Source organism: Eriocheir sinensis, chromosome 47 (assembly GCF_024679095.1).
Source record: "Eriocheir sinensis breed Jianghai 21 chromosome 47, ASM2467909v1, whole genome shotgun sequence".
NCBI lineage: Eukaryota > Metazoa > Arthropoda > Malacostraca > Decapoda > Varunidae > Eriocheir > Eriocheir sinensis.
The window spans coordinates 8,792,348-8,804,720 of record NC_066555.1 but is presented as its reverse complement, the minus strand read 5'-3'; the positions used below and the strand labels follow the sequence as shown (position 1 = coordinate 8,804,720).

Sequence of the window (12,373 nt, the reverse complement as noted above, 5' to 3'; positions counted from 1 at the left end):
TTTCACGGGAAACTCAGAGAAATTCTTGTCAGAATCTCGGTCACCAGCATGTCGATTATTTTCTCGCGGGGTCGGTAAGTTGTGGTAACAAGAAGAAGAGGAGCACGTCAGATGATCGGTTCAGTAGCTATCCGGGTGTTTGTTCCAGTACCACAGTGAGTTGCATTAAGCTAGGTAAGCTTGGAGTAACCAGGTTAAGCAGGTCTTGGACTTGTCCTCACTGCTAAGTTCTCATAGCACTTAACGGTAGCAAGCTGTAACACACTCTCCCTTTGTCTCTGAGCTAACTATTCACGAACCAACAAATGCTTTCTTTTAATTTTTTCTCTTTCTTCAACAAACACCACAAAGCAACCTCTTCAAAGTCTGGATCCATTGTTTGTTTTGCTTTTCAGCTGATATATCCCAGAATGCAACAGTCCTCTGTGTGACCAGACTTGAGGATAAATTTGAGGCAAAAAATTGTCAGGAGATAATTTTGGTGGAAAATTCCTGAGAAACTAGCTTGTGTTACTGCGCCCTTAACCCGTCCGCTGTGATTGGTACAGATTTTGCTTTCACTGGTAGCATATACTCCCAGGTCTTTCTCTACCTCTTAGTGGATAGTGGACTGTTTCCCATGTGGTATTGGTATGCTGGATATCCTGTCCCAAGGTGCATGGCTTTACATTTTTCTTCATTGAATAGTAACAGCCACTTTTTGTCCCATTCCTGTAGTTTGGTGATGTCTTCTTAGGAAATCTGCAGTCAATGGGTTAAGCTGCTGGTGTCACACTTGGTCTTTTTCCTCCAACCATGATGGCGGCAGGGGCAACTGGCAACTCCAACTTTTCCGGGTGTGCATCACACACGGCCAAGGTCGGTTGCCCATATTCACAATGTAAACAAAGCAGTTGCCCTGTATCGACATGGTGGCATCTGCTAAAGTGCGGCTTGTGTTGCTGTTACCCAAGTTATGGACTTGTTGCTGCAGTTAAATGAAAAGAAGTGGTTGTGGGCATGATCATGGCTTTAAAGACGGGAGGACAGGAGTGTTTACCCAAACCTTATCAGAGAACTGTGCTGTGAAGATGGAATCCTTCTACAATTTTCATAGAATGGAGAAGAGAATTTTTTGAACTGGTCCCACAGCACGGGGTGTTCTCTTATCTTGTCAATTAAAGAGTAAACAAAGCAGCTCTGCCAGTCCACTTTACAAGTTTCTTGGTAGGCCATTTTCCACTGCTGCTCACTCATCTGCCACTGCCGTTGTCTGTTTATTTGCATACAGCCACGCAGTTGGTTGTATCCCCAATCATAATCCATCTGTATGGAAAACCGACAACTCGGTCCCGGTTGGGCCTATTGGCAACCCTGGTTGCCAGTAGCCCCAACTGTTGAAGGGAAACGGCCAGTGTGACATCACCTTAAGTAATCGCGTGACGGTGACGGTAGGAACCAACTTTGACTGGGGTTTCGAAAATTGCAGTGAGGGGAAACTGAGTCATATAAAGGTTGATAAAGGAGAATTGATACAGCTGATGAAAACTTTAGATGGAAGGGAAGCTATTGGACCAGATGGAATCTTGAGATGTGTTAAAAGAGTGTAGAAATGAATTGTTGGAGCCACTTTATGACGCAATAACACACATGCTTTATAAATACAGGAAAAGTGCCCTTAGAATGGAAAAGAGCAAACATTGTACCAATTTAGTACCAATTTATAAATGTGGAGATAAAACTGAACCACTAAATTATAGACTAGTCTCTTTAACAAGTGTAATGTGCAAGATTTGTGAAAGTATATTAAAAAAAAATGGGTCAAACATTTAGAAAAGGAAAATATGATAAATGAAGGACAGTTTAGATTTAGAAAAGGGAAATTGTGTGTTACTAACTTACTCTGTTTCTACTCAAGAGCAATAGACGTGGTGCAAGAGAGAGAAGGGTGGGCTGATTGTGTATATCTTGATTTGAAAAAGCTTTTGAGAAGGTTCCGCACAAAAGGTTAATCTGGAAACTACAGCAGTGAGGAGGAATGGGCAGAAAGGTTATCGTGTGGATGAAGGATTACTTAACAGGAAGAGAAATGAGGACAGTGATTAGAGAGGAGAAATCAAATTGGAGGAGAGTAGAGAGTGGAGTTCCCCAAGGCTCAGTTTTGGCACCAATAATGTTCATAATACAGTACTGTCTCCAGGTTTGTGATAAATAGGTCAACATTGCGGGTTGCAGTGTTGAAATCGCAAACTTTGAACAATTATTCTTATGGGGAAAATTGTAAACCGTCGACATCTCATCTGAAATGCCAGGCTGAAAGCTGGCAATAGAGAGAGCCAGAGGCCCCGCGCCCACGCAACCTAATGCATTCCACGGAAGGGCCGGAGACACACTGGTCCGAGCTCTCGGCACGAGTGGTGAGAGAGCTCGACCGCCACCGCGAAATGCAAGCTGCAGCACACTGGGCCGCTGGCCCCACACCGCATGAGCGTGTCCCGCCTGCAACCAGCGCTGCATGAACCCTGCGGTGGATCCCTGCCACTGCCCCGCCGCGCCGGCCTTAGCACGGATGGTGGAGGTGAACCAGGAGCAAACGGAGAGCGCCATGCCGGGGCTTTGAGGGCCCAAACGACGTGGGGGTAGAAATGTGGGTGGGACCAAGGATGAGAGACATGTAAAGGATAACTTGCTAAGCATTTGATTTTCCCACAATGCACCACGCTCGTGACGTCTCATGTAAACAGAGACATCACCAAAGACCCACACTTGTGGCCGCGGCGCCACTGGATTGAAGTTTCAGAGAACACCACACTTCATAATATGATGTGTAAATCCTTGAATAAAACCAAGATTCAAATGAGACTCTTGCTGGCGAGGGTCTCCAGTGCGCGTCACCGCCGTGACGTCATAGAACACATGATGTCATGGCTGAGTTGATGACGTTTCACTGAACTATTGGCCGCGGCCACACGTGTGGGTCTCCAGTGACGTCATGGTTGAGTTGATGACGTTTCACTGAACTATCCCTAGTTGGGTGGGACCATGGGGGTGAGGTGAACAATGGCAGTGGGCGGCAGAATACAGTGTTGTGATGGTGATGTCATGACCCCCTCCGGGGCGGAGGGGGTTAACTAGAGCGGAAACCACCACTTTCTCATGCACGCCACCCGCAAAGTTTGGGTCATATCGCAATTTTAGTTTTCAATAAAAATCTAATTTTTTGGGTCCCTATCGCAAACTCGGTGAATCGCAAACTTGAAACATGTAATCCTGGAGACAGTACTGTATATATAAACGATATGCCAAAGGGTATAAAAAGTTATACGAGCCTTTTTGCAGATGATGCAAAGTTAATTAGAAAAGTGATGACGGAGGAAGATTGTGAGGAGCTGCAAAAAGACCTGTACAGAGTATATAGATGGAACCAGTTATGGGAGATGGAATTTAATGCAAACAAGTGCCATGTTATAGAAATGGGGGGGGGGGGGGGAACATACAGGATGGGAGAAGAAAACTTAAAGGTGGTACATGAAGAAAAAGATTTGGGAGTAATGATGCAGGACACACTATCCCCAGAAAAACACATAAACAAGCTGTTTGGAGAAACCTACAGGATGATGCAAAATATAAGGGTATCATTCCATTTTATGGACAAAGAAATGATGAAGAAAATAATAACAATAATGATGAGACCAAAGCTTGAATATGCTGCAGTTGTGTGGTCACCTCACAAAAAGAAGGATATCAGAAAGCTGGAAAGGATACAGAGAATTGCAACTAAAATGGCCTCAGAACTCTCGAATATCATCATCATTATCAACATTTCATTTAACGTACGTTTTCACTCTTCCTGAGCGGTTGGACGCTTTATGGCTCTCCTCCATTCTACTCTGTCTTCTGCCTGATGCTCATCCAATCCCACCAATGCCAAGTCTTCCTGTATACACCTTCTCCACATTTTCGTAGGTCTACCAACTGGTCTCCTTCCTTCTACCTCCAATCTCCAAAACTCCCAGCACTGTATCCTCCCCTGCTCTCTTTACATGTTCAAACCATTGGAGTCTTTCCCTTCTGAGCACTGTTTCCAGGTGTGCCATTGATGGCAATCACTTTGGGCAGTAGACTCAATGGCAAGGTGTGTTGATGTGTAGTGTCTTAGTGCTAAGTACAGATGCATATTTTTTACTCTTTTATCAACATTATTTTGCCATTTTAGTCTACTAACACTAAGGGTCGCATTATAAGACATTTCAGCGCCCAAGAACACATATTTGACAAGACTTCCGTAGGAGTTGTGGGCATTTCCAAGAGTAGTTTTATGCTTCTTCTGTACCATGAACCTGAAGAAACACTCATTAGAACCCGATTGACCTCCTCTTTGACCTTTAGAAATAGCTGATATGAGAAGCGAATATATCTTATAATACCAACCAAACACTTATGTTTTGAGGAATTTTCTGCCCTGATGGTCACTAAAATTATTGTATGTTTGCTAATTTTTCAGATTATGCAAAAACATTCTAGCAAATCAGATTGCTCATTCACTCTCATGCACTCCTTAGTGACATATAAGTAAGATAGTTTTGCTTACAATATTTTCTTCTTTTTAGGTTTGGTAACAAGTCTGAACTTGGATCTCTACAATCAACTCCTTGAAATGCAAAAGCGACTTGCACGAGTGATAAAATCTGTTGGAAAAATTGATCATGACTTTTACAGGAGCTTCAGGTAAGATACTTTATACATAAGTTTCTTGATATTTGGAACACTACACAAAATTTTTAACAAATGAATTTATGCTGATGGTAAAAAATTTTGTTCTAGTTTTCCAGTTTCCTTATTTTTAAAGTTATGAAAGTTATTGCATGATTAAGGATTTCATTCTTCCACAATTCAGTTCACCAGCAGGTAGTAGATATTTCTCACCATGTTATACATTATACGTGTGTGTGTTTGTTTGATTTGTAAGTGAATACCATTCTGAACTTAGAAAACTTTTAAAAAAATTGTGATGCAGTCTGTATTCTTCAATTTTTGTTAATGGTAATTCATTAGGAAACTGCATCAGTTAACTCATTGCTAAATATGGTTTATATATTTTTATTGATTTTGCAAGAATGGCTTTGCCATTAACTACTATTATCAGAACATTTGAAGAAAGAATTTTACTGGATTGAAGAAAATTCCTTTATAATGAGTGCGTGTTTTTTTTTATGATTTTCAGTACTGAGCGCAAGACTGATCGCTGTGAAGGATTCATTGATGGTGATTTGATTGAAAGCTTCCTTGACCTTAGTCCAGACAAGATGAAAGAAGTTGCTCAGGGCCTCATGGTAAGTCTGATCATTAGTTGTGAATATATTCCAGACTGTCATTATGTACAGTGAACTTTGACATTTGCACAGGCACAGGCCTTGCTGATGAACTGAACTGTTCCTTCAAAAAAAATATGAAAATAAAAAAGTAGATTGAATGAAAAAAAAATGTAAACATTTGTGGAAGGGGCATTGAAGCACACTCAGTTGTGTGTGCTGTGTGACCAGTGGTGTCACAAGAGGTAATCTGGACTCAGAAACCTAAATCAAATTGGGAACTTAGGTGACATGCATTTGTAGGGAGGAGAAGAGGGAAGATAGTGGAGGATCAGGAAGAGACTTTAGAAGTGGACGGAAACATTATCAGAGAAGTGAAACGGTTCTGCTACCTTGGCAATATGTTGGATAATGAGGGTGGAATGGAGAGAACAGTTCAGACAAGAGTGGCAACAGCATGAAAGAAGTGGAGAGAGATGGGTGCTCTGTTAACCCACCCAGTGCTGGCCAAGAGTGACCCCTTACCCGCTCTCATCAATAAAACTCACCCTTCTTCATGTGTAGCTGGATTGACATGCAGTAGTGCCACTGCTAGGATGGGTTGGGGACGTAACAGTTTTTTTTTTTTTTTTTTCCAAATACTTAGGGGGAAAAAACTACATTGAATTTTGAAATTGTTTTATACTTAAAAGAAAATATAATAATTTCTACACATTATGTGTTACACACAACTCTGGCATCATAAAATTAGTGGGTGTAAATTGCTTCTGGAAAAAAGTTCTCAACCTGTATGGATCATCCACAGGCAGGGATGAACTGTACACATATTACCGGTGAAAAATAGAATTATAAGAAAAATAAAAATGAACCACAGTTGAAACAAAAATTATATATTCCATGGAATGGACCATAATAATGATTTTAGACTATTTATTGAATGGAAATTACTTGAGTTAGTGTTCACCAAAAAATAATGAGAAACAATAAAAAAAAGGAAAATCAGTCTCTAAAGTCTGTGGATTTTTTTTTAAAGTATATTTTTGCCATTTTTCATATTTTTTTTTCCTTATTCTAAACATTAGTCTTGCTTCACTTTCATGTTTGGTATAAAAATATATTTCCATTCAACTTAAACTTCAATTCTAATTCATTTTTTCTTTTTTTCTTTTTCTAAACATTAGTCTTGCATCACTTTCATGTTTGATATAAAAGTATATTTCCATTCAACTTAAACTGTAATGAATTTTGTGTTGTTTGGCATGTAAGTCTTTGGTGAGTTTGCAATATCGTAATTTAACTGAACAAATAAAGAATGCAAGTAAAACACTATAACAATTAGCTGCAAAACCTTGAAATGCGCAAGTAAGATAGGTGTTCGTATTGTACAGTATGTAGCTCCATCAAGTTTATATGATTGTTAATGTAGTTTGACAGATTTATTTTTTCCTGTGGATGTTTCATACGGTTATGTAGCCAGTGTACGTTGCATCCACACCACCACCTCCACCATGTGAACACAGAAATGGCAGCATCTTGTGCCTTGAGATTTTCTTTTGTCTTCTCGTTTCATCATAATTGAGTGTCTTTCCACATTCAGTACCTTACTTGCTCGCTCCAGGCACATTCAGGAACAGTATTCACCATGAAATAAGCACAAAAAATAACATCAGTCATGCAAAAAAATAAAAAAACTCGCATAAAATTCACCGCGGCATCGAAGCGCCTTCTCACCTCAACGCAGCTGATCGTGCCCGTTTTCTTTCATTGTGGTTAGGCGCAAACGAATGTAAATGTAATAGGACAGCCACAAGAGCCTTTGTATGTTACATCCACATGTACGGTTTCTCCCCAACCCACCCTACCGTTCCTTCCTGTTGGCCTTGGATGACTCTGCTTGATTTTTTCATATGATACATGTTGTGAAGATGCCGAATAATGTTTTTTCCTATATTTCCATCACCATTGATATGCATACTAACAAGGAAAATTAGTGCAGAACTCAAAAACACAGAATAATATCCATCACTCGTCACTAAAGAAAAAAATTCTGTGCTATTATACCTTATTATCTACACTTAGAAACTATTTCTTGGCTTACTTTCTCATATATATACACTGTACTGTCTCTAATAGTACATGAGAGTATGATACTCCTCAAAGCAAGGCTCCAGGCACAGGCATGGTAGGTACTGGCATGTTCATTCACGACCAACCAAGCCAACAAGAGTGAAAGAGTCAGACACTTGAGCACATGACAGGGAAGGACTACTGTAGGCATGGCGTAATTTTCAAACCACTGCACTCATGATTTTTTCAAATTATGATTTCTGTATATAGAAGCATACAGTGGTGGCACTGGATGGGTTAACAAATAAGGCCATCCCATTGAAAAATAAAGACAAGCTGTAAAATCTGTGTTTTTGTATGGAGCAGAAGCATTGACCTTGACTACGAAGCTTGAGGATGTACTGATGAACTGTGATAGTGAATGTTGACATTCATGACTGGCATCAACTGAAGAGATTGAGTATTTAGTGAAGAAGGGGCACGGAGGTGAAGAGTGGTAGAGCTATGCAGTGCCCTAATAGCCACTAGGTTCCAGTGGTTCAGTCATGTAAAGAAAAGGGAGAGTTGCAAATATCAATGTAGAAGGCTGAAGACTACTGGGGAGACCAATGAAGCCATCCAAGATGTGCAGTGATGAAACATGACTAAACTGGAATAGAAGAAGAAGCTCTTTACCAAACAATTGAAATGCCCCGAGATTTGATTTTCTAGTTTTCTACTAATCACGTCTACCCACATGTCCTCTGCGTGTATCGAAACACACGAGAAATTAATCAAGATCAGGAGAGGGTATTCGCCGGCTGCCTGGGATTGAACCCGCGACCAGCATGACAAGAGAGCCACTCCTTACCGAGTCGGCCAAAGAGGTACCCCACTCGCCAAGTGGGTTATGGGAGGCTCCCTTATCAGGCCTAGTCGCCGCACTACACGTCTTTCCCCCTATGTAGATTAATTTCTGTGTGTTGAGACTTTAGACAGTGACCGCTATTGGTTCACTATTCCACAACGTCCCCGTAGAGACATACCTCCAACTCTCCCATTTTCTATTACCCTCGGAGAGCATGAGCCATCCTACCTATTATCCCCTCCGGGAAACTCAATAGAATTGCAGGAGAGGATGCCCACCGCTATGCCACCAATTTGTTGCCTTCATATATGATTTTCTCTTTTCTACTATTCTCTCGGCCCCACACATCCTCTGCGTGTATCGAAACACAAAAGAAATCAATCAAAACAAGGAGAGGGTATTCGCCGGCTGCCTGGGATTGAACCTGCGACCAGCGTGACGGGAGAGCCACTCCTTACTGAGTCGGCCAAAGAGGTACCCCCCTCGCCAAGTGGGTTATGGGAGACTCCCTTATCAGGCCTTGTCGCCGCACTACACAATGACTACTGCTTCCAGGAGAGAGACCCCTCTGTGTGTGCCCAGCGCATTACAGAGGTGATTGTCTCTGGAATGGAGGCATACATTCCACTTACTTTCTCTACTCCTCATGCTAAAAAGCTTTGGTTTAATCATGCTTGTTCTCATGCTGTCAAAGATAGAGAGGCACCTCACAAAAGGTACCAGAGCCTTCCCACTCCTGCTAACCTGCTATTTCAGCCCGGAATCGTGCCCAATCTATTCTTCGACTTTGCAAAACATCTTTCATAAATAGAAAATGTCAAAACCTTGCTTTTTCTAATTCTCCCCGTGACTTCTGGCACCTAGCCAAAAATATTTCCTCCAATTTCACTTTTTCATCTTTCCCTCCTCTCCTTAACCTTGACAGCAGCACCGCCATCTCAAACTCTCAAACTTTCTCTAAAAACTCCACTCTGGACGATTCTGGGCATATTTACTCCTACTCATCCCCCCTCTGACTCCTTTATGCCTGTTATTAAAATTCTTCAGAATGATGTTTTCTATGCCCTCTCTGGCCTCAACTCTCAGAAGGCTTATGGACCTGGTGGAGTGCTTCCTATTGTACTTAAAAACTGTGCCTCCATGCTGACACCCTGCCTGGTCAAACTCTTTCGCTTCTGCCTATCAACATCTACCTTTCCTTCTTGCTGGAAGTATGCCTTCATACAGCCTGTGCCTAAGAAGGGTGACTGATCCAATCCCTCAAACTACTGCCCTATAGCTTTACTTTCCTGCCTATCTAAAGCTTTTGAATCAATCCTTAACTGGAAAATTCAAAAGCACCTTTCCACCTCTGACCTATCTGATTGCCAGTATGGGTTCCGCAAGGGGCGTTCTACTGGCAATCTTCTTGCTCTCTTAACTGACTCTTGGTCATCCTTTCTTAGCCGTTTTGGTGAAACTTTCTCAGTTGCGCTTGACATAACGAAAGCTTTTGATAGAGTCTGGCACAAGGCTTTGCTTTCTAAACTGCCCTCTTTCGGATTTTATCCCTCTCTCTGTTCCTTTATCTTCAGTTTCCTTTCCGGCCGTTCTATCTCTGCGGTGGTAGACGGTCACTGTTCTTCCCCTAAACCTATCAACAGTGGTGTTCCACAGGGCTCTGTTCTATCACCCACTCTCTTCCTGTTATTCATCAATGATCTTCCCGTGACAAACTGTCCTATCCACTCATACGCTGATGACTCCACTCTGCATTATTCAACTTCTTTCAACAGAGGACCCTCTCAACAAGAATCACAAGACTCCAGACTGGAGGCTGCAGAACGCTTAACCTCAGACCTTGCTATCATTTCCGATTGGGGTATAAGGAACCTTGTTTCCTTCAATGCCTCAAAAACCCAGTTTCTCCACCTATCAACTCGACACAATCTTCCAAACACCTATCCCCTATTCTTCGAAAACACCCAGCTGTCACCTTCTTCAACAATAAATATCCTCGGTCTATCCTTAGCTCAAAATCTCAACTGGAAACTTTACATCTCCTCTCTTACTAAATCAGCTTCCTTGAGGTTGGGCGTTCTGTATCGTCTTCACCAGTTCTTCTCCCCCGCACAGATGCTTTCCATATATAGGGGTCTTGTCTGCCCTTGTATGGAGTATGTATCTCACGTGTGGGGGGGCTCCACTCACACAGCTCTTCTGGACAGAGTGGAGTCTAAAGCTCTTCGTCTCATCAGCTCTCCTCTTACTGTGTTTCATTAGTGATGATTAGGTGGGTAATTACAGCAGTATTATATTATATTTCCAGATAAGTGATGGTTCTGGAATGAAGACGGAAGCCACTCCAGACGATCTTATCAAGACTGTGGAGGAACTAACAAGGATTCACTAAGGAAGTGTCAGCACTCACTGAATCTTAATATATTTTGAGCATCATACTGAATTACAGTACGTGTAGTAAAAGAAATGGTGTTTATCACGTACTGCACCTAATACAATTTTTTTTAGGTATTTATTATTTTAGTGTTTTCTTGTGTTTAAAATATTTATACCTGGATATAGCCACAAGTTTTGCCCTTTGTATTGATAGTTTTTATGCCATTATTACAAGCAGTTGATACATTATTTTTAATAGTTTTCTCAGTTGAATTCCTGTAATTGGTGTGTAGCACCTCAGGAGAAGATTGTCAATCAAAATTAGGAGAAAGAGAACATTTTTATTACCTTTAGTTCTGTTCCTGTTTTTTTATGCTTCACATCAAAGTATGCTTCAATTTAAAGATCATTCGCTGTTACAACAAGTTTTAAAAGAAGGCATACATAGGTCACATGAGGTGACGAATGTGACAAGAGACTTGTGCCAAACATGTTAATTGGTGGAAAGCATTTACAGACAAAGAAAATTCATGAAACATACAATGAATATTCAGTTCACCTAGAATCCTGTAGACCTGTTTTAGCTGCTTATTTTACTACCCATTATTTGACATTGCTTGCAGCAAAAACATCCTTTCCAGTTCAGTAATTTTTAAAAATATAATTTCTTGGTAAATTATTTTGTGTCCCAGAGGATAGTCTACACTACCCATAGAAAAAAATATATGCACTCCACAAGTCACCCTGCAGATTATATAATAAAGGTGCACATCACTGGTTGTAACATATGGTAAAATGCAATTTCAGTTGTAAATTCAGATGTAAATGAGTCTCTAAATCAATTATGTCAAGGGTATTACCATCATGTCAGTTTTAAGTAAACACCAAAATAGATCAGCTAATTAGACAACCATGATACTGAATGATTACATAGGAAACTCAGACAATTTGATTGACTAAGCAAATGGAACATGTAATTTGATAGTGATAATGCAGCAGTGTTGGAAGAACAATTGTTACTTGTCTCATATTGAGTAGTAGTTGTTCTTCCCTGTAATCCTAATTAGCTGCCAAAGAAATTTGACAATGATGAGCTACAGACTCTTGACAAACCAAAGGTGGTTCCACAGAAATATGATGAAGAGTCTGATAAGAAAAAGCTAAAATGATATAATTTGACATAAGATTGATAGCAAACTGTTACATATTTGCGTAAAGCCCTAAGAAGGTGTAAAGACCTAAGAAGTAATACAGAGCATCAGAGGTCTACAGAAGAAGAAGAAGAAGAAGGACATGTATACGTGTGTACCTCCAGGAAATAGCAGGCATAAATGCTGTAGTAGACAAACAGAAAGTAGGAGCAGCAGTTTACAATTGATAATAAATTCACAATAATTTCTTCTTTATATTATTGTTCCCCCAAAGCATTTCTTTCCATATGTTCATATAGTATGCTCTTACTAGTAATATTTAACAGGTGCCTGAAAAAGGCTGTTTATTATTAAAATCTTTTTAAAATAAAAATACATGTAAAAAGTTTTGTTGGTGCTGCCTTTCCCAAAATTTCCCCATTTTTATTAGTTGTTATTCCAAGCCATCCACATTTCCAAAGCTACCAAAATTTCTCAGCTAGCTCGTGTGACCATGATTTAATTACAGTGTGCCATTCACCGGCCTCACCTGTTGCAATGTGACTGAATTGCAGGCTGTTTCTTACACTTGACACTTTTCATTCAAATCTTAGAATTCACTGTAGACTAACTAACTAACCTGGAAGTGGGTCACTTCACCC

The 12,373-nt window shown here is 40.6% G+C and overlaps 1 protein-coding gene across 1 annotated transcript in view; it reads left to right on the top strand.

Moving 5' to 3' along the window:
• LOC126981367 (DNA damage-binding protein 1-like) overlaps positions 1-12,119 on the top strand; it is a 130,798-nt gene extending 118,679 nt beyond the window's left edge. Inside the window, exons 22-24 of the mRNA XM_050832389.1 lie at positions 4,590-4,707; positions 5,204-5,312; positions 10,514-12,119. Coding sequence (XP_050688346.1) covers positions 4,590-4,707; positions 5,204-5,312; positions 10,514-10,597 — 311 coding nt within the window. The 3' untranslated portion in view covers positions 10,598-12,119. The remainder of the gene's footprint in view (positions 1-4,589; positions 4,708-5,203; positions 5,313-10,513) is intronic.
• Positions 12,120-12,373: the final 254 nt, after the last annotated feature.